Source organism: Pangasianodon hypophthalmus, chromosome 3 (genome assembly GCF_027358585.1).
Source record: "Pangasianodon hypophthalmus isolate fPanHyp1 chromosome 3, fPanHyp1.pri, whole genome shotgun sequence".
NCBI classification, from domain to species: Eukaryota; Metazoa; Chordata; class Actinopteri; order Siluriformes; family Pangasiidae; genus Pangasianodon; species Pangasianodon hypophthalmus.
The window spans coordinates 17607252-17630238 of NC_069712.1; the positions used below are offsets into that span (position 1 = coordinate 17607252).

Consider the following 22987-nt stretch of genomic DNA (forward strand, 5'->3'; position numbering starts at 1 on the left):
ATTTGTCTCAGTGGTTGATCTTTGAAAGGTAAGTGGCAAATGGGGTCAAATTTGTGTTTGATTAAACTTTAATTACAGCTGCAAGGCATAAAATCCAAAGCAGGACCTCTCTCTATCTCTTCATAGGAAAACGATGGCTTAGCCATTGCGAAGCAATTTTTTGCCCCTGATCTGTATTCAGCCAAATAACTGTGTAGCAGTAATGATAAGGAGACCGTTATCTTAGCTAGTTAAACATTCCATAAGTAACTTATCACTTCATGAGGATTTAAACGAGGAATGTTTAAATGCTGATGAGTTTAAAGTGTCACACTGTAGATCCACTCTAAACTTTAAGGTACAGTAACATCACTTATCAACAAGAAAAACACACACTCTTCCAGACTGTACACTGATGAATGTACAGTTGATAATGTTGTGGTTTTCTAATGCTATAGCATTGCAGCAGGTCACCCTCACCAATAAAAAAATAAAAAACAGATGCAACTTAGCTAACATTATGATTACTTAGTAGACTATTTGCATAAACTTTAGCTAGCAACTCTAAATTCACCTTTACCCTGAAAGCAGCTTCAAGCAGCTGGAACAGTGATGCTCAGCCCTTTTCTCTCTAGAGGGCAAACCACAAACCACAAAAGTTAAGCCATTAGCTGTCTGTGTTCATCCACACAAAACCAAAGTTCACATTTATCAAAAAAGGTGATATGTTATCACAAAACTAGAGTCTAGATGTTTAATAATAGAATATTTAATAATAGAATATAGATGTTTAAGATTCCATAAGAAACTATTCCACTGCAAGAGAAAAGTGGCTCCAAGTGACCGATTTGTTAAGCTATTTTACTGACAAGATAACAGAGATAAACACTACAGTGTTTAACTTTCTATCTTCATTCATCAGTTAGAAAAACAACAGACACATAGGAAAATTAAATGGCGCAGTGTTTATCTCTGTTACTTGGTCAATAAAATGGTTTTACCATTTACAAGATACTTGATTTGAAAAAGAACAAAGCTAAAAAATGCACAACAGTGTAGTTAAACTGACAGATTCACTACAACCTAACATTGTGTGTGATGAGTTAAATGTGTTTGAGAAGAAGAGAGTGTCAGACATGCAGGGTAAGAGCTCACGTCAGTTTCTGAGCTCCATTCATTCAGACATCTCTCCTGTCCAGTCACTTACAACTACTCATTTTGGAAATTAAACATTTTAATTGCTTCACTGCATTTTTACTAATGCAGGTAACTAATTTATTGGTCAGTTTTTACCAAAGCAGGCAACTAAATTATTGAAATATTTGGCTGCTGCTGCATTAGGCATGTTTCCACTAATAGAAGGTCTTTATTAACTCCTGGGCCATATTTCCAGTACTTGTTATTAGTTCCTGTTTCAGAGTACCGAGGTGGAGCTTGTCTATTGAACGTTGCAGAGTGGTGAAACACAAGCTTCATGTATATCACAGTTGTAATGTATATTACAGGTGTAATGTTTCCCCAAGTTAATGCTACCATGCTCTCCAGAGGCAGAGAGATTTATTTAATATCATATTTCATACTTATTGCAAAAATTGAATCTGAAAGTAATAAATCCTCCACCAATGTAGTATAGGTCCATGAGAGTCCAACTGTCTTTATTCAGAAGGAGGACACGGCAATTCCCAAGATCAAAGTAATATAATGATATACTTAATGAACCTTCTGATCAAACAAAACCAAACAATAAAGCAGGATTTCAGGATTTCAGGATTTAGGCATTAGTAGCACTCTGAGAGAAAGATACAACTGTAAGCTACGCACATAAGAAAATTTCATAATGCTGGTTGTGCTGTGCCCTTCTCCACTATGAAGACTAATCAGATGGCTGTGAGTGGCAAGTCAACACACATTTAAGGAAAATTCAAGACTGTGTCCCAAACTAAGAACTAAGCAGTAGGCCTAATAATAATGACACCATTGGTGTAATAGTATGGTAACCATTACATTAGTATATACAGCCTGGAACATGGCCTAAGTAATCTATATGACAATACTGAAATAACGATAATAGCAGCAGATAATTACACCTTCTGCGGTTATAGTCGTCTCTTCAGCACTGCAGATCAAAGCATTATAAGAATAAAAACCTTATTGTGCACAGCAACATGACTGTCCCAGTTACTAGATGAAAGAGTAAAACCTCTCGACTTCAACAAAAGCTTGTTTTTTAGCTGGCGTTAGCTGGCTAACTCGCTCTGTTGTCCGTGTGAGTTCTATCTCTGATTTCATGAGTGTATTATTGAAAGTGTGCTTTATAGGAAACATTGTGGAAGAAGGTCACAATTTCACAGACATTGCCAGTGTATTGAAAATAGCTAAGTGGGCCAAGGTCACTGTCTTGATGACCAAAGATCAGACAAAATAGTCTCTAGATAAAAACCTTTGCCTAAGTATCTACATATGATGTTTCGGGCCTAAATTAATATGTGTTTATGACTGCTGAGTGATACCAACAATTTAGAGCAGTTGTTACCCAAATGTCTATGACCTGTGGTGGATAAATGAGGTGCCCCAGGTTGACCTGAACAAATTCAGTGGACAAGATCTCAAACTGTATTCAAAAATAAAACTAAAATCAGGTGTAGGTAAAGTAGAGATGGCTAGAAACACAGCTGGAGGCTGATAATTAACAGCCGGACAAGCATTTCAGATGGAGCCAGTGAATGCAAATAAAGACATGGTCACAGTTCATCTCTACCCTGCCCCAAGACTTGCTTCACCAAACCAAGCAGACTACAGCAGCACGAGACTGCCCATCAATCCCTGTCTGGCACGTGCAACCATTTGGCTAATGAACATTCCCCATTACAGCTGTCACCACATATCCAGAAGATGTGCACTCAGAGAGCTGGGCTGACTACCTTTTGTGAAAGACTCCAACTCCCATGATACTACACTTTGTCAAGATCTACAATGGGGAAACCAGCTACTTGCATTCATCACCTTGGATAGCAACCAATATAAAAGAAAATCACATGCAGTCTAAGCAAAGCTGGCTGGAAACACACACAGCTGAAGGAGTTTTAATATAAGCCCCTCTAGATGGTGGTTCATCCAAGAAGAAAAAAGTACAGCCAGCAAATCCTAGATGACAGAGACAATGAATACAGAAAAAGACAGCTGTCCCTTGAACTAATGACCATCTCTTCTTTCATTTGCAGTATTCCCTGTGGAAGCTCACCTGTAGGGCAACCCTGAGTCTTTAGCTGTTCTTATCTTGGAGCCCCCAAAGCACTACACCAACACGATTCACTGAACTAAAACCTACATGGAAGCACTCACTGTGCACCTACTCTCCATTTCACCTCTGCCACATAAGATAAATAAATACTGTCCTTCCAGACCGACGGTGGGATTAAGAGTCATATATATATATGCACAAAAGTAGCAATACCAAAAAAATGTGAGATGGAGCATTGAAGAAGGAAGAGAACAAGTGTTTTATTGCTTATTTCCTCTGAACCAAAAGAGTGCTGAAACCTGTTTAAATTCGAAAGCAAAACTCATCAGAGAAACAAATAGCAATCCAGATTGAGCAAATCAAACTCATTAAACTCATCTGCCCCAATGATACATCTCTCAGCAGTCATTTGCTCTCTGTTCTTGAAGCCTTCCAGTGCCAGCAGAGATGTTTTGCTTTAATCTTTCTACCCAGAGGTGACCAATATACCTCCAAGAATGGAATATGAAAGAGGAGTAGAAAACATAAAAATATGTGCAAGAAGCGTTGCACGCTGTAGCCAGCATCTGTCACACGGCGACAAAAGACAGTGGTGTCAAACGCATGGTTGGGTTTCTGGTGCTGTCCTGGCAGGCATTATGAGTGTAATATGCAGTGTAGCATTGCCTACTCAGAGATGCTTTATGTGTTAATGGGCCCCAGTGTGCTATCACAACAACAAAACACCATCTGCAATCTTAGAGAGGACACACACTCAATCCTCTCACACATACACACCGTCAATCATCACACAGGGCCACAGTGAGAGACACAACAAGTTGTTACACTCTCTGATTATGATCTCTCCACAATGATAGCTAATATAGCACTGAGGTTTGTGACATTATAGATGCATTTGTCAAAGTCTGTACATTTAGCTGGTTCAATTCAAGTTTAAAATTTCAGCAGAAACCAGGCTGGAATGAACATCAGACCCATTGATTTGTACTACAACCTGACATTTTAAAAAATATATATATTTTACTGCTCTCCAAAAAGCTTGTACCAAAATTGTCCCATGATATGTTTACTTATATACATATTTACACCCTCCTGGAGGGTTTTCTTGATCTGGCCAACTGTTGTGAAGGGGTTTTCTTCACCAGGGAAAGAACTCTTCTGTCATCCACCACAATTGTTTCCCATGGTCTTCTAGGCCTTTTGGTTTGAGTTCATCAGTGTCTTTTTTTAAAGAATGTACTAAATAGTTGATTTGGCCACAGCTAATGTTTTTGCTATCTTTCTGATGTTTGTCTTCACGTTTAAGCTTATTGATAGCTTGCGTCATTGGCAGTGACAGCTCTTAGGACTTCATATTGAGAGTCTGTGGACAGATTCCAAATGCAAATGCCACACTTGAAAACAACTCTAGACCTTTAATCTGCTTGCTTGAAAGTGAAATAATGAGTGGTTAATACACACCTGGCCATTGGACAGTTGAACAGCCAATTGTCCAATTACTTTGAAAAGGGGGGGGGGCACACATACAATATGCCGTAATTCCTACACCAAAATACCTAAATACCCTCAAATTAAAGCTGAAAGTATAATATTCTTTTTTTTTGTATTTCAACTCCTATATACTGTGGTAGACAACTACAATAACAATAACTTTGTCAAAGTCCAAATATTAATGAACCTGACTGTATTTAGTTATTGATCAATGACAGATTTACATATTGATTAGCTGAGCACAGCCAATTTAAACAAACTGATGCTAATGTAAAATTAGCATGATTTCAAGGTAACAAGCAGTTGTATACCATAATGGAACCAAAGAAAGTGGAAAGTGCATACCATTTGGACTCTCTTCATCAATGGTGACAATGGTGGCAGGGGGTCCAGCTCGATACAACTTACACTCTGTGTCAAAAAGAAAGGATGAACACAGAATCAGAATCGACTCTCATTTACTATTCAAATTTCATACAAGGCTGTAATATGTTTTTCACATAGTGATGAAACTGGAACTTATGGTTGAATGATACACAAAAAAGTCAAAGGTATGTGGACACCTGACCATCACATTTATTTGTGGCTCTTCCCCAAACTGTTGCCACAAAGTTAGAAGCATACACATCAAAAATGGCATGTATGCTGTAGCATTATGATTTCCCTTTAATGGAATTAAGGGGCTCAATCATGTTCCACCATAATAATGCCCCTGTGCACAAAGTGAGGTGCACAAAGGTGGTCATGTATCATAGTTTGCCGATGTTGGTGAGGAAGAACATGAGTACCTTCACAGAGCCCTGACCTCAACCAACTGAGCACATTTGGGATGAATTGGAAGGCTGACTGCACACCAGGCTTTCTTCTCCAACATCAGTGCCCAACCTCTCTAATGCTCTTGTGGCTGAATGGACAAATCCCCACATATACACTCCAAAATCTAGTGGAAAGACTGCCCAGAAGAGTGAAGGCTGTTAGAGCAGCAAAGGGAGGACCAACTCCATGTTAATGCCCATTGGTTTGGAAAAGGATGTTCAGCCAGCACATCTGGTTGTGATGGTCATGTGTCCACATACTTTTGGCCATATAGTACATGTACAAATACAGATACAATCAAGCAACTAAGCAATACAATTATGACATGACTTTTAATGTACACAATTTTTTTTTTTTTAATCACATCCCATTAATGCATGAGAAGTATCTGCCAAAGAAGCATCTGCTAGGCTTCATTGCTTCAGGTCAGAAAAATTCAAAGTCCATGGGTTATTCCCATTTTAAGTTCATGCTTTGCAATTTTTAGCTTAAAGATGCATATTTTGCAGGACTGCTAGGGGACAGCAAAAAGACCATAAAAAAAATACTGGGACAGAATCATGAAAGGTTATTTGGCAACCGAAGAGGAAAAAGAAAGTGATAAAGTGAATAAGTAACACCTTACCATCATAATGCCAGTCTATGTCAAAGACAGGGTTAGATTCAGCAGCAGGGTGAAAAGACAAAAAAGGAAAAGACAAGAATGAGAAGCTTGCTACAAAGATGTCTGAGATTATAAAGATCCATAGGCCATAAGGAAAACCTTTTCTGTTTAACAGTGGAAAAGGCATGAAAGTTAGAAGCTGGTTAGAAGCAGTCACAATTTTAGATTGAGATTTTCTGAGGAATTTTCTCTTAATTAGAAGAGAAGACAATGACATCACACACACACACAAACACACACATACACAGGATAAGGTTCCCCTGTTTGCATGAGTCACAACACATCTGTTGCCAGGTGAGAAGGAGTGGATCATTTTCACATTAAATATGGAACATCACAGTTGTGTCACCCTAGCACACAGCAGGACACCATGTCACAGACACTTCAGTGCACATTTACAAACATCATTCATTCCCATGTTTACAGGATCCTCTGAAACCCTGACAGGATAAAGTGGTTACTGAAGACAACTGAATGAATGAATGAATGTTATATTTACTTATGTTTACAGTGTAAGTGTAACCAGTATTCCCATCATCTGTATACTCTATACCATTTTCATTAAAGGCTTATTCAAACAATTCCTACTTTTTGGAGGAGTGCTGCATGTTACCTGTTACTGTAATCTCAGAAGACTGAAAAACCCATTTGTGTTGTACATCCATTCATTTCACACATAATTAACTACATAGCCTTTTTTCCATTACATATAAACTGACAAGGCATTATTATACATTATCCTACAGCTCTGTTGAATTCTCAAATCTGAAGGCATGGATTCATTTTCTATAACAGCAGGTCTGACAGTAGTTTCAGCTAAGTTTATATTAATGTGCTCCTTCTGATATGTTATTGTTTCTATAGTAACAGCTCATTCATAGTGACTTGTACAGTAGATGGGCCACATAATCTAACACTAATAACAAAATGATTAAAACAGTGTGTTGTTATTTAACAAAGAATAAAATGTAGTCATTGATCTGTGAAGCTTTCGGTTAGGAGATATTTATTTAATATTTATAGAAGCAATCTCCAGCGACAGCGATTTGCAACAGTCAGTAAGCTTTCCACATAGGAGAGTCTTCAGGACATAGGCCATAACATTAAAACCACTGACAGGTGATGTGAATAACATTGATTATCTCACAATATTACATATTACAATGGCACCTGTCAAGGGGTTGGATACAGTAGGCAGCAAGTGAACAGTCAGTTCTTGAAGTTAATGTATTGGAAGCTGGAAAAATGGGCAAGTGTAAGGATTTGAGCTACTTTGACAAGGGCCATATTGTGATGGCTAGATAGCTGGGTTAGAGCATCTCCAAAATAGCAGGTCTTGTGGGGTGTTCCTGGTATGCAGTGGTTAGTACAACAAGTCCAAGAAAGGACAACTGCTGAACCGGCAACAGGGTCATGGGTGCCCAAGGCTCACTGATGTGCATGGGGAGCGAAGGCTAGCCCGTCTGGTCCAATCCCACAGAAGAGCTACTGTAGCACAAATTGCTGAAAAGGTTAATACAGGCTATGATAGAAATGTGTCAGAACACACAGTGCATCACCGATTGTGGCGTATGGGGCTGCATAGCCACAGAGCGGTCAGAGTGCCCATGCTGACCCCTTGTCCATTGCTGAAAGCGCCTACAATGGGCACATGAGCATCAGAAGTGGACCATGGCGCAATGGAAGAAGGTGGCCTTTTCTGATGAATCATGTTTTCTTTTACATCATGAGGATGGCTGGGTACATGTGTGTTGCTTACCAGGACTACCATGGCACTATGGGAAGAAGGCAAGCCAGTGGAGGCAGTGTGATGCTCTGGGCAATGTTCTGCTGGGAAACCTTGGGTCCTTGCATTCATGTGGATGTTACTTTGACACGCACCACCTACATAAAAATTGTTGCAGACCAAGTACACCCCTTCATGGAAACGGTATTCTCTAATGGCAGTGGCCTTTTTCAGTAGGATAATGCGCCCTGTCACTCTGCAAAAATGTTCAGGAATGGTTTGAGGAACATGACAAAGAGTTCAAGGTGTTGACTTGGCCTCCAAATTCCCCAGATCTCAACCCAATCGAGCGTCTGTGGGATGCACTAATTGCTCGCTTGGGTTGAAACTGCACTAATTATTGAGACTTATTTAAGTAGGGATATTCTGTAAAATATACAGAAGAGTAAACCCATTTCTGCTGTTAGTACAAGAAGTCTCCATCTGCTGAAAGAAGTGCAACTCTGTGCTTGCTTTAAAGAGAGACAAATCAATTGTAGGATCTAGGATACTTTACATACATCAAACACCATGACTAATCTGTAAGATATGTTTGCTGTGGTAGTGTTAAGTATGCTAGTGCATCTAAATGAGCTTAATTACCCTTTTAAAGAGAAATGCTTTCAGCTGGGCATGCTGTTTAGAGATGTATAACTGAATTATAAGTGACATATGGAGATGTGGTGGAAGATGAAGGAGGTAAGGAAAAGTAGGAAGTAGTACATGGATTACAGACCTCCAGCTGTGAACAGGCAGAGAGAGTAGACAGATCCAGCAGCTGCTCATATACATGTACATATCCACAAGCAGAGCTGAAAAAGCATTGAGGATCACAAAAGCATCCCAGTACATGAATACATGCAGACACACTCTCTCTTTCTTTACTTCTTACACACACAGTGTCACAGCTCTGACATGGATAAATAAGATACAAAGAAAGAAGATTCAGTCCCACTAGAGGGTTATGATACATGATGCAATGACTTCTTCAACACCCCAGGCAAGCACACACACACACATACACAAACACACAGCATGTGACATATCCGTCAGTCTTACACTCCCTGGTTCCAGTGATGTAACCTTTGTTATGACGTGTGGATTTAGGTGGGATACATACTTCTGAAAATCGTACCTAGCACATACACACACACACTCACACACACACACACTAGTAGATACCCACACACAGTCACCCCCTAGTGCAAAGCAGCTTATGGTTGATCCACTTATCTGTAAGTCCAGAGCAAATCCTGAAACGCTAACAGCTAAAGAATGAAGGCTGGAATCAAGGTTGATAGAGGGACAGAGGGACCAAATTCAACCCTAAAGCCTGAAACAATTCTCTTTGTGCAGTGATGGGGAAAAAGCAGAGCATGCTAGTGGAGAAAGGTCTGAGGCCAGCTAGAAGAGAGCGATTAGTGGAATTTCACAGTAAGTCAGTCAACTCTAAAAGTCAACCCGAGAGTCCATAAATGAGAGGAGACCTCAGAGTGCAAAATGTGAAGGGGAAGTAAGAAACAAAGACAAACGTGGAAGAAGAACAAAGAACTCCCATATGTGTAAAAGACAGGCTTTCAGAGGATATACAGCATCTGGATAGAGAATCATTCTGGAACATCCAGTATGGATTTTGTAAGTGAGAACTCAGCAAGGAATGCATCAGATCAAACAGGCTTGCTTTAACCCTCTAGGTAAACTAAGTGTCATTTTGAAGGCATCAGAAGCTGATGTAACCTGCTGAAACTTTCAGCAATGTTTCCTGGCTTTCTAATGACCACTGTTTAAGAGTAGTTCATGTCTTTATTTTGTAGTGTAGGGGCATCTTCTGATGAGAAAAGGGTCATAGTGTGATCTGCCTGTGTCTGGCCCTTAGAGGCCTGTATCATTTGTTTGTACTATTTGTGTTTGCATACTCCTTACCTGAGCAGTGCGAGACCTGTGAAGCTGCACTGTAAATTGTGCAGTGTGTTTCATCTAACTATCAATGTCAATAGCATTTTTAGTGGTTGGAACTTCTTGTGGGCCACAAGAGCTTTTGTGGTAAGTCACTTGGGCTACAAATTTTAAGGTTGAAAATTTGTGATCTATAAAAATAAACAAAAAGAATCAACCCTGAAGCAGTTTCACTTCAATAAGTACTCACTCTCTTTTCTCATGAGCACAATTACTACTATGCAATCACACAGTGTTTGTTTAGGAAGGTTAGGAGGGTTTTCCATTAGAAAAATGCATTGGTTTATAGAAGATAAATGTTTATGCATTTATCTTCTGAAAGAAGTGCAATGCATAAAATCGGCCAGATACGGGCCAGCAGCTTCAGGTATTGCTCTCATCAACTATCACAATGGGGAAAAAATGTGATATCAGTGATTTTACCCGTGGCATGATTGTTGGTGCCAGACGGGCTGGTTTGAGTATTCTATAACTGCTGATCTCCAGGAATTTTCACACACAACAGTCTCTACTTTTTACTCAGAATGGTGCAGGACAGAATTCTGAGGTTGGAAACACCTTGTTGATGAGAGAGGTCAATGGAGGAGAATAGCCAGACTGGTCTAACCTGAAAGAAAGGCTACGGTAACCCAGGTAACCAGCCTGTACAACTCTGGTGAGCAGAAAAGCATCTCAGAATGCACAACACGTCAAACCTTGAGACGGATGGGCTACAACAGCAGAAGATCACATTGGGTTATACTTCTGTCAGCCAAGAACAGAAAGCTGAGGCTGGAGTGGGCACAAGCTCACCAAAACTGGAGAGCTGAAGAATGGAAAAGAGCAGCCTGGTCTGATGAATCTCGATTTCTGCTGAGGCACACAGATGGTAGGGTCAACAGTCTGGGCTGGTGGAGGTGATGCAATGGTGTGGGAAATGTTTTCTTAGCACACTTTAGGCCAGTTAACACCAGTCAATCATCACTTGAATGCCACAGCCTATTTGAGTATTGTTGCTGACCATGTGCATCCCTTCATGGCCACAATTTACCTATCTTCTACTACTTCCAGCATGACAATACATCATGTCACAAAGCAAAAGTCATCTCAAACTGGTTTCATGAACATGCCAATGAGTTCTTCAGAGGCCTTCCCAGTCACCAGATCTGAATCCAAAAGAACACCTTCAGGGTGTGATAGAACGGGAGATTTGCAGCATAAAAGTGCACCAGAAAAATCTGGAAGCACAAATGTGTCAATAAGTTTGAATTCCAATGAAAAGATTTTATTTGTATTTGGGAGACTGGAGAGTTAATTAAGTATTAACTAATTAACCACTTGATATTGACAGAACCATTAACTGGACTGTATAATCTAGCATTGATAAGTGCCTACTTGATACTGTCCATAAAATTTCTGTCTTAATCTTAAAACTTGATCAGCGATCAGAGAAATTAACACTGTGGGATTTGTTCTAATTTCTCATGTATCTTATTGAACTGTTCACCAGTTTACTGCTTTTTGTGTTAGTCCTGGTAATATATCTTTGTAGTGTGCTATTATGCATTATGCAAAATATAAAACTACATCACTCCTGCAACTCTGCTTCTCTAATCACTCAAGGAAGTGCTCTGTAATTAGCTGAGATTTGTATTTATTTAAAGAACAATGTATCATCTAGTGAGGAGCACAGCATGCACAGCATACACCAGTTAGCACAAGGCCAGGTTGCTGCTCACACTTCACTACTCATGTACTAAATACATGTAGGTGTTTGTAAGAACCCCAGGTGTCTAGGAGTGTGAAAATGGTGCTAAACTTGCAGTGAGGTTTTTCTGTAACCATGCTGAATAATGCAGGTTTTATTCTCTCACACCTGGGTTTATGATCTGGGTTTGTTAAACTACGCCATGTTACATCACACTTGTAGAAAGATTACAGACCCAGAAAATGTGTACACACAAAACAAATAAATTTAATAATAACTAAATGAAAAAAAATTGATATAATACATTACTATTTACACATGTGGCATCTAAACATTGCTCATACCTGTGAATAGGCAACAATTACAATATGTGAAACTATAGAGAGCCTTCTGTATGTCTACATTTGTAATTTAAACAAATAGATGAGAGTGAATGTACTCATCGTTTCATGTCTTATACAACCAATAGCGAAGTCTCGACATTCCAGCACCTTCTATTAGCAGAAAGATTTTGGTAACTTTTTCCAGAGCATGTCTTGGTATTTCATTTGACTACTAGCCCTTCAGTATCAGGATGGACCTCCACTACTCCTTTAAGAGGTCAGGACCCACAAAGGGCTGTACATTCCTATAGCAAGGATCAATGCTCTTGTGTCCATCTTTTCCAAAACATATCAATCTGATATTGTGTCTTTTTCCACATATCTGACTTCTGATATGTGGAAAAGCAGGATGGGATTTCAGAAGAAGAATGTGAATGGGAGTTAATGCCACAGGATCATGTTTGTCATCAGATACAGAGCAAAGCCCCTGGCTATTGAGAATTGCCTCCACTTCACAAAGAAGAGTTTGTAAACTTTCATCATCAAGGATTTGCTGATGTGGAATGGAACAAAGGACTTGTCTTGCCATACAAATTTGCCTTTCCCACACTCCACCAAGATGTGAAGTGGCTGGGGAGTTCAAACTCCTCTGAATTCCTTTCTGAAGTATGGCCTTTTCAATCTTATCATAGTTCCAGGCTGAAAGTGACTCAGTCATTGTCCAGCGTGTGATCTCTACGTACACTGCTCTACATGACATGCTTTGTCAAGACTGTTCCACAATCTTACCTCTAACACGTCTGCAGATCACACAATTGGATATAACTTTCAATCTACAGAGGTGGTATTTATGAGCAGTATCTTTTCTTGAGTTGTGACAGGACATGATTTCTGCCACTGTGATCCATTTTTCATGCTGTCCTCTATATTCTTTATGTGGAATGTGGGTACAGTATACTCTCTGTATATCCATAGGTTTGGCATTTAATGAGGGATAGAAGGCTGTTAAATCACACTGTTTATTTAAATAGTATGTCCTTGGCTGACAGAAATGTCCATCAAATCTGTGCAGAGAGGTAACAGCACAACTGTTCCTAATAAACTGCAAACTGAGTGGCTTTTATTTAAATTAATTATTAAATGACTGAACATATTTCATAAAGTAAAGATATTGTCTAATATGCGTTCTGTGTCAACTCAAATATTTACTCAAATACTAAGACAGCATGGCAGTAAATCTCAATATATGTATGAAAGAAAAAAGTACATGTAGATTAAACCTACTTGTTTCATCAAAAATATTAACACTGATCTATGCTAATGTCAGACCATGCATTCACAGTGGCTGTGTTTTAGTAATATGGAGGGAGACTTCACTGAAATCCATTATACAAAATATGATGACATTAATAACTTATGTAGCTGTCCTCCTACTCTTAGTCTGTTTTCTAACAAAGGATATAGTTTGTAGATACTGCTCTGTTTGTTTACATCTTAATCAGCTTTTTCAAGCTTTGCAATTTCCTCTGTATATTTTAGAATGCGTAATTGTGTTGAGGTTAAAACTGGTTCTATTTGTATAGATTGTGTGACTCAAGTTTGCTCATTACCTTTAAGTTTCACGACACTGCCTTCTTTCACTTGATCCACCCTGAAAAGCAATTAAGTAGCTGACTTGTGGGATTTCTATTCTCACTGATGACAGCATTGTGCACTGTGGTGTTTTTTTTTTTTAGTTCTGGGTCATCAAAAGGGAGTGGGAGGGATTTTACAGGTTCCTGAATCCATTCTTTTTCTGTTATCCATTGAAACATTAGGTCATGGTTCCATTTCTTGCATTTCATAAATGCATTAACACGTGCCCCTCTTGTTGCCATAATGGCTGAATTCAATGCGATCTTACTAGGCAAAAATGTACAAAATCTGCAAAGCACAGACTAGCTGTCAGACCAGAAAGTTGAAGGCTTTAGCTCCAACTCCTTTCTCAGCATTTTCTCAACTCTAACAGCTAACACAGCAGCAGCAAGTTCCATACGTGGAAATGTCACTTGTGTTTTTTTTTCTGATGTCTATCTAAGATTGTGCCAGTGTAGGTGTTATCAATTCAAGTGGTTTCACACAATGTGACACTTTGAGGTCTTCAAGTTTTGCAAGTTCAGCTACACATTTTCTACACATGGAGATGTAGCCTCAGGTATTTCCCCATCGCAACTCTGTTTCCTTCTACCGAACTCCTGGAGAAGTATTGGTGGGATACAGGAAGCCAAGTGGGTCATAGATTGATCTCTATAGGTATAAAGGTATATTTCTTTGGGGCTTTCTTTAAGGTCTGGTGTTGGCTGAAACATTCACTGACGGCTGAAACGTTACATTGTGTTGAATCCACCAAATACAGTGGATATAAAAAGTCCACACACCCCTGTTAAAATGGCAGTTATTTGTAGAAAAAATTAAACCAAGATAAATCATGTCAGAACTTTTTCCATCTTTAATGTGAAACTGCAAATAAAAATAAAAACAAAGTTAAAAACAATCAGAAACATTTTAGGGGGAAATGAAAAAGAAAAAACTTTCAGTAACTTGATTGCACTTTGATTGAACAAAATACTTTGTTGAAGCACCTTTTGAGTCTCTCAGCTCTGCAGAGCTTGACTTGGCAATATTTTCCCACTCTTCCTTGAAAAAACTTTCTAGATCTATCAAATTGTGAGGGCATCTCTCTTCAGGTCACCCCACAGATTTTTAATTGGATTCAGGCTGATCTTTGACATTGATCTTCTTTTGGTGAAGCCATTCCTTTGTTGATTGGATGTATGCTTTGGGTCAATGTTGTACAAAAAAGGTGAAATTCTTCTACATCTTCAATTTTCTAGCAGACATCTGAATTGGAGTATCTGGAGCTATTCATAATTACCTCCTTGATTAAAATTCCAGTTCTGGCTGAAGAAAAACAGCCCCAAAGCATGATGCTGCCACCACCAAACTTCACCATGGGTATGGGCTTCTTTTAGTGATGTGCTGTTTTTTTTTGCTTGTTTGTTTTTTGGGTTTTTTTTGGAATAATGGCCAAAAAATTCAACCTCTGTCTCACACATTTTGCCACATGGTTTGGGTAATATATGTATGTTTTTGCAAAATATGTATGTTTTGGCTTCTGTCTAGCCACCCTACTCCATAGCCCAGACATACAAAAGATTGTTGTCACATGTAGGGAGCAACCAGTACTTGCTTAGTTTAATGTTGCCATTGGCCTCTTGGCATCATCTCTGAGCAGTTTTCTCTGTATCGTCTCATCAATTTGAACGGAAGTCCTGTTCTTGGTAATGTCAATGTTGTACTATATTTTCTCCACTTGTTGATGACTGTCTTCGCATAGAGCTGGGCGATATGACCAAATATATTATAAGGATAACATTTTCTATATTGATCGATCTCAATAATTATCACGATATAGAATTTCATGACACTGTCACAGTTTTTCAAGAGTATCCCTCTAAATAATGCAGACTGTATAAACCAAATATTCATTAATGTTTAAAATATTTAATTTTTTTTATCAGAAAATAATATACAAATATAATATACAGTATACAAAATATTACACAAATGTACATGGAAAAACTGTTCTTTTTCCAATGTTCTTATTGGCATCATACCTTTAGCCATGAAATAGGTTACAAGTTGCCACCTTCGATGTGGGAAAATAAGGTACAACCCCAGCCCATAATCTGAAAATTCAGTGGGTTTTTTTTTTGCTGCTTGCAAACCATTTTCCTACTTTTGCTCTTCAACAGTCTCTTGTGTTTCAAGCTTCTGCTGGAAAACCATTTTTTAAAGAACTGTACCACTGAGTCACCGAAACTAAGACAATGATGACAAGCAATCTCATAGAGCACATGCCCATTATTCTCTGCCCTGTAACACAGATTTTGAGCTTCTCTGCTATTTCTTGTGAAACTGTTTGGAGTTTACTCACTATTATGTAATTCTCAACACTGTGAATACTTGTGTATGAAGTGTGTGTATGAAATGATGTGTTCGAAATTATGGGATGAATAGCATTATATTTTTCATTACAGGACAATGGCACTTAAAGTTTTGTTTTCTGCCTTTTCGCATAAAATCACTCAATTGACTCTGCTGCTTGATGGCAGACTAACAACACTTCTACACGCACTTTTACACTCCATGTGTATTCAACCGTGTAGAAAAATTGGTAGTGTTTACAGACTTGTTGGCAATGTATGGCAGAATATTTTGCATTTTGGGTTTAAATGAAATTTGTCATACTTTAGATATTCTTGCCAAGTAGGCCTGCAATTCCGTGTGCAGCCTGACTGGCTCTTGTGTTTGCTTTATGCCAGTCCTACATGCTGCTTAATCAGGCTGCATCTGTTGGCTGTTTTGGCAAGTTAGATGAGAAAATAGAAAGTTTATCAAATTTGAATACCTTCAGCTTATCATCGTTATCGGGGAAAACTTTATCGCAGTACAAATCGAGCTCATTTTTTTCGCCAACCACTACTTCACTGTGATGCATGGCATATCTAATGCCTTGAAAAATTCTTCTGTAACTCTCTCCTGATCGACACCTTTCAACAATGAGATCCCGTTCATGCTTTGTAAGCTCTTTGGAGTAGGATGCCACCAAAAAGATGTCAAAAATCCTACACAAACAGCTTTATTTAGGGTTAATCAGAATTGCACCATTGATGGCAGGCGTATACTAACTGAGTTTGACAACTGAGTTACTTATCACAAGTTTGAATGTGATTGGTTGATTCTGAATACATCCACATCCCCAATTATAAAAGGGTGTGCACACTTATGCACTCAGTTTTTTCTTGTTTCCCCTAAAATGTTTCTGATTGTTTTTCACTTTATTTTTTATAATTTCACATTAAATGTAGACAAAGTTCTGTCATGATTGTGCTTGGTTTAATTTTTTTATATCACAAACATACAGCTCTCTCACTCACTCAAACACACACACGCATACATGCACGCACGCACACATGCAAGCACACAGTAAACTCTCTTTTGCATTTAGGCAGACTTTCCTTGCTGATACAATCCATGTTAAAGAAATTGCTGCAGTGACTTGTAAATTCAAACACAAGATCTGAAAACCTGTCTTGACCTGACTCTGAGAGCACAACAAGCTAACAGAGGAATAAGAAAAGGCCCGTGCTTCAGACATGCTTCCTTGTGAGTCACCTCAGTGAAAGCTGGATATGTTTAATTTTGTCACATTCTAACTCTCAGCTTTCGTTGCAGTATACACTTTATGGCCACCTGACCATCACACCCACAATGACACAATGTCTTTGTATGCTGCAGCATTAAGGATGTTCCAGAAAACAATGCCTCTCTGCACAAATCATGGTCCATAACAACATGGTTTGCCATGTTTCTTGTGGAAGAATACGAGTGGCCTGCACAGAACCCTGGTCTCAACCCCACTGAACACCTTTGGGATGAACTGGAACACTCAGTTTGCACACAACAGTGTCCAACCTCACTAATGCTCTTGTGGGCACAAAGTCCCACAGCCACGTTCCAAAATCTTGTGGAAAGTGTTTCCAGAAGAGTGGAGGTTATTGTAACAGCAAAGGGGGACTAAACCTATAGGATGTTCAACAAGCACATATGAGTATGATTGGTCAGGTGTCCACATACTTTTGGTAATATAGTTTATATGCTGCTAAGAATCATGCAAACACTCATCAAATTTTACAATGTTGAACACTCAGTCGAAAGTGGAAACCTAAGGCACCTATTCAGGTAATGCTTACTGGAAATGCCTAGTATCAAGGCACCATCGTATTGTACAGTATCAAATTTGAACACTGTGTATCATTACAGTCCAACCTTTTAGGTATTCTGTGTGCTCAGGTCTGAATTGTTCATTCATGTATTTTCCCTTTCAAGCTCAGGAGATGATGCTCTGCTACCTGTCGATTATTGGCCATAATTGGGTCATCCCTCCTGAAGGGTAAGTTTAGACTATAATGTCCATCAGTTATATTGATTCCTCTTCATTCTTCATGAACATTTTGTCTTCAACTGACATTTGGTCATCTGATGACCTTTCTTAAAAATCATTATTGTATTGTTATATCAACAGTGTTTCCACCTTTGAGACAGAGATCCTATTTGCAGTATAACAAAGACAGCTATTCTACTCTTGCCTTACAGAATTATTGACTGCCCATTCCAATCAGGTTTTCACAGAATATGGCCCATCTTCCCTGCCTTTTCTTAAGTCATGATTCAGAGCTGGATGTTGGTTTTATTCCTTATAATGTTAAGCTTGTGTAAAGAAAGTAGCAGAACTGGATCAATAAATGCTTAGATGTTTATGGCTCTACTTTCTTGCCTTTACTGGCTAACTGATAGTGTACAATCTATGTAGCTTTGAGTGTTACCGACCCCAGAATGGTCAGCCGCATTGAGGACCATCTGTGCGCTGCTCACAGATTGCTCTGATGTTTTCACTCATGTGTAACACTCTGGGATGTGGTTTATTGCACGTATTGCAGGTAAGATGCCTTATGCTCTTTGTTCACATGACTGGTTTTTGTCGTGCATCCAGATTCCATTCTGTCTTAGGAATTATCATCTTCTTGTGTAACTGTTTCCGGAATTGTCAGGAGAATGTCAATCTTTGACTGCCACTGAAGAACAGACATGCTCTGCACATTTCTGGATGTTCGCTCTGTTGGTTTCACATCCCCATTGCTTGAAAAACTGCCTTTCCCTTTGTGGTTTTGGGTTTGCCTTTACTAGAGCTTGAATCCTGAATGTTACTAAATACTTGTTCCAAAGTTATTCTAGCTTGTTTGTAAGTTTGTAAGAGAGTTCGAAGGCAATACTTCTCATATTAGAGCTAGTGTTTTGTTCTTCTGAATATTCAGGTTCTTTCATAGCATTGCAGCATCCTCTGTGAAACAAGGCAAATTACTGTAAAGCCTTTGGATCTTCTGATTTGATCATAGGCCAGGTGAGAACTTTCTCCAGGCATTTGAAATTACCAAAGTAAGTGCTATTTTAGTCATTTATAGTCATTTGATAGCCTCTGTGCTGACAGCTTTTGACAAGATCTTGAGCTTGTCCCTTGAGGTACTGTATAAGAAAGTGCAATTTGTCATGGTCACTGTCACTTTTACTTTCAATCAAGTATTTGTATGGAAAAAGGTTTCCATGAGGGAAAAAAACACTGAATTTTTTGAAAAGTTGAAGGAATTCACTGCTCAGCAAGAATACTTGTTATGTTCTTCTATTTTTGAAGCATTTTCTATCTATTTTTGAAGCATAGACTATCCCGTTCCTGCAGTGTCCTTGGGTGAGTCTGAATTCCCTTCCTTGACTAAGCTGTGTGCAGGGAGGTGTGTGCAAAGCTATCAGAGGTCTGAACTGTGTTCTGCTGCTGCAGATCCTGTGGCGGAACAATCCTGCTGGGTTCAACAGAAGATGGATTTCCTGCATTAAGCAGACCAGGAAATTGTACATGGACCCCCCTCTTTAGCCGGCACAATTAGCTTGTTTGCAACTTTTGTGCTAAACTGCATTTTGTCCAGATATTCATTATTCATGGTATTTATGCTTATATTTCTGTTCCCAGCATTTCTGCGATAATTTTGGCTATTATGACTGCTAATTCAGTTTGAATTTCTAAAATCTTCCTTTTTTTCTCTGAGTTCCTCTCTGTGCCAGGCTAACTGCTCTTGCATTTACTCCAGAGCATGCTTTTGCTTCAAAACAGCAACTTTGGTTAATAAAGCTACCCTCTGTGTTTGTGCACTCATGGGGCAGAAACTGTGGATAGTGCACCAGAGCTTGTGCTTATTCTATGAGATCTACTTGACCTTTTCTTTTCACAGAGGTAATTACTGAGACATCATTTTCAGGGAAGCTTTTAAAATCAGAAAAGGAAATATGAGCATCGTTAGATGGGACATGGATATTTTGTAATGGTGGAAATAAAAGTGTCAATTTGTTCAATTTTAGGTTTATACCAGCTTTTCATATCCTCATTTTTATCTCCCTCATTTATCATGTTTACATATGACTCCTTGAGAGCTTTGAAATCAGCAAGCATATTTGCTTTCACTTTGTTTGCATACTCAGTATCAACAATCAACATTAATAATGTTCAAATGCCAGGTAAGGTGTGACATGTTAATACCCATTTTTAACTCCCACTTGCTGTAGATACATACCACCGGTGGTATTTTGATTGATCCATTCATCCAAAGCATACAACTGTCCGTCTGTCCGTCTGTCCCTCTATCCATCCAACCATCTATCCATCCAGTATATTCAAATGAATGCATGCACGCGGCCTAGCCAAACATTGCATTTGAATCATTGTAGTGGCCAGCATACCTTAAATGAAGCACTACTTTCATTTCATTTTCTTTCCTTCGACAGTCTTTGGTTTTTTTCATTGTGGGAAAAAACTAAATTAACCTGTTTGCTGGGTTTTCTATGTTGTTTCCTTGATTTTAGCCCAGATGGGCTAAAGGAAGGAAGATGTTAAATAAATGATCCATGCATTCCTTTATGTGCTTCCTGCCCCCCGTGCCCACATGCAACCCCAGTTCAAGTATACATTACATCATCTTATGCTACACCATTACAGTTATATTATGGTTAAAGACTTAATGTTCTGGCACCAGCAGTGGATTGAGTTATGCACACCTTTAAATAGTTCTCCTTCTTGACTCACAAACACAAACAAATAAATTAAACATTAATGTAAATGAAAATTCTGAAAATTCAATTCTTGTTTATCAGATATATTAAGAACTATAATATATTTCTTATTTACACTGGCTCCTACATTGTGCAAGCAGGTAGACACACTCAGAGAGAAAGACAGTGGTAAATGATTAAGACTGAAGGACGGTATGTTGTACTTTTGGATTAATTTTATAAATCAAAATGGGGACTCTGGGAATGTTTCTCTGGTATTAAGTGAGCAAAGGAAATGTGGGCATTACTGACAATAATAGAACACGAGAAGAAAATGTCATAAACAGCCAAAAGTCAAATCACCCTCGCCCACAGACTGCACAATAGCTGCTAGTTTCAAATCATCTAAAATCAATAACAATAAACATTGCATGAACAAACAAGGAGAGCTGAGTTAAAATGTCAGCTATGGAACGATATGCCTTTTACGCACACCCACCAACCAGAATTGTCTGGTTGTGTTTACAGCTCATTTCCTCCTATCAGCACAGAAACACTTTTAGACTTTTATTGCAGTTGTCATTTTGTCCGTGGCAGACTGGAATTGCAATTCATATATCATTAGCTTCTTATCAGAGTTCAGCACTAATAGGTTCTGTGTTAAGGACAGCAAAGACTGACAGTGATACTGAGCATTTGTGACACTAGTCTAAACAAAGAGAGGCAAAACTAACAGGTTGTTTAACTAAACCAGAATTACTTCTGCGTGGTCAGTATTTAAATGGCTTCCATCAGTCTTGGAATGAGAAAAATGAAATAATATAGAACCAAAATAAGAAATGAGATGTGCATAATTAAAAAGATATATCATATGTAATATGTATCACATATGTAATATGATATACCATTATAAATCCATTAGAAGCAATTATAGCAACTGCAGTGTCTGCATCTTTCTTGTCCTCACACAGACATTATGAAGGCCCTAAGACACTAATTCTCAGGATCTAGGACAAGCTAGAGAGATTCTCTGGCTTACCTTCTGCTCCCTGAGCCCTGATGTAAGGAAGGGGCATGAGCAAGACAATCCCAATCCCCAACCACCTCACCAGCCACAAGGCCCTCCTCATCTTCACTCACAGCTGTCTGCTGTCAACCTGAAAAAGAGAGAAAGTCATGTCAAATTTCAGCTTTCATTTCCTGATATTTACATCTAGATGTGTTAAACAACTTAGAACATGGCACCTTTTATGGCAGACCATCGAATATTTAGGTGAGCAAAAGTATAGCAAAAAATTGCATATCCCTTGCTTGCAATAACTGCATCAAACTGAGATGGACTGGCATCACCAAACTGTTGCATTCCAGGCTTGTACCGCAGCCTCTTTCAGTTGTTGTTTGTATTGGGGGGTTTCTCCCTTCAGACTACTCTTCAGGAAGTGAAACGAGTGCTCAATTGGGTTAAGGTCTGGTGATTGACTTGGCCAGTCTAAACCCTTCCACTTTTTTCCCCTGATGAAATCCTTTACTTTGTTGGGAGTGTGTTTTGGGTCATTGTCTTGCTGCATGATGAAGTTCCTCCCAATTATATTGGATGCATTTCTCTGTAAATTGGCAGACAGAATGTTTCTGTAGACTTCTGAATCCATTCTGCTGCTACCATCATGAGTTACATCGTCAATAAAGATTAGTGAGCCTGTTCCAGAAGCAGCCGTGCAAGGTCAAGCCATGATACTACCTCCACCATGCTTGACAGATGAGCTTGTATGTTTTGGATCCTTTCTTTCTCCATTGTTTGGCCTTTTCATCACGTTGGTAGAGGTTAATCTTGGTTCCAGAACTTTTGTGGCTCATCTCTGTATTTCTTTGTGAATTCCAATCTGGCTTTCCGATTCTTACATCTTGCTGATGAGTGGTTTACATGATGTGTGGTATGGCCTTTATATTTCTGTTCTCAAAGTCTTCTTCAAACAGCCGATTGTGATACCTTCACACCTGCCCTGTAGAGGTTGTTGGTGATGTCACTGACTGTTGTTTTTGGGTTTTTCTTCACAGTTCTCACAATGTTTCTGTCATCAACTGATGTTGTTTTCCCTTGGCTGACCTGTTTGCTGTCTGGTTGTTAGTACATCAGTACTACTAGTTGTTGTATTGGCTATGCCCAATGCTTGTGCAATGGCTCTGATTTATTTTCCCTTTTTTCTCAGCTTCAAAATGGCTTGCTTTTCTCCGACAGACAGCTCTCTATTCTACATGTTGGTTTAACCTTTTTAACAGCAAATACAGTCTTCAAAAACAAAATAATTGCTGTTCCAATACTTTCAGAGGGGACTGTATCTATGAATACTGAGACTTCAGCCTTGAGACA

The 22987-nt window shown here is 38.9% G+C and overlaps 1 protein-coding gene across 1 annotated transcript in view; it reads right to left on the reverse strand.

The window, feature by feature from the left end:
* Positions 1-22987, reverse strand: part of pcdh15a (protocadherin-related 15a) — a 163929-nt gene that overhangs the window by 120273 nt on the left and 20669 nt on the right. Inside the window, exons 2-4 of the mRNA XM_053232665.1 lie at positions 21659-21776; positions 6153-6167; positions 5057-5122 (exon numbers count right to left, since the gene is read on the reverse strand). Of these exons, the coding sequence (XP_053088640.1) occupies positions 5057-5122; positions 6153-6167; positions 21659-21749 (172 nt within the window). The 5' untranslated portion in view covers positions 21750-21776. The remainder of the gene's footprint in view (positions 1-5056; positions 5123-6152; positions 6168-21658; positions 21777-22987) is intronic.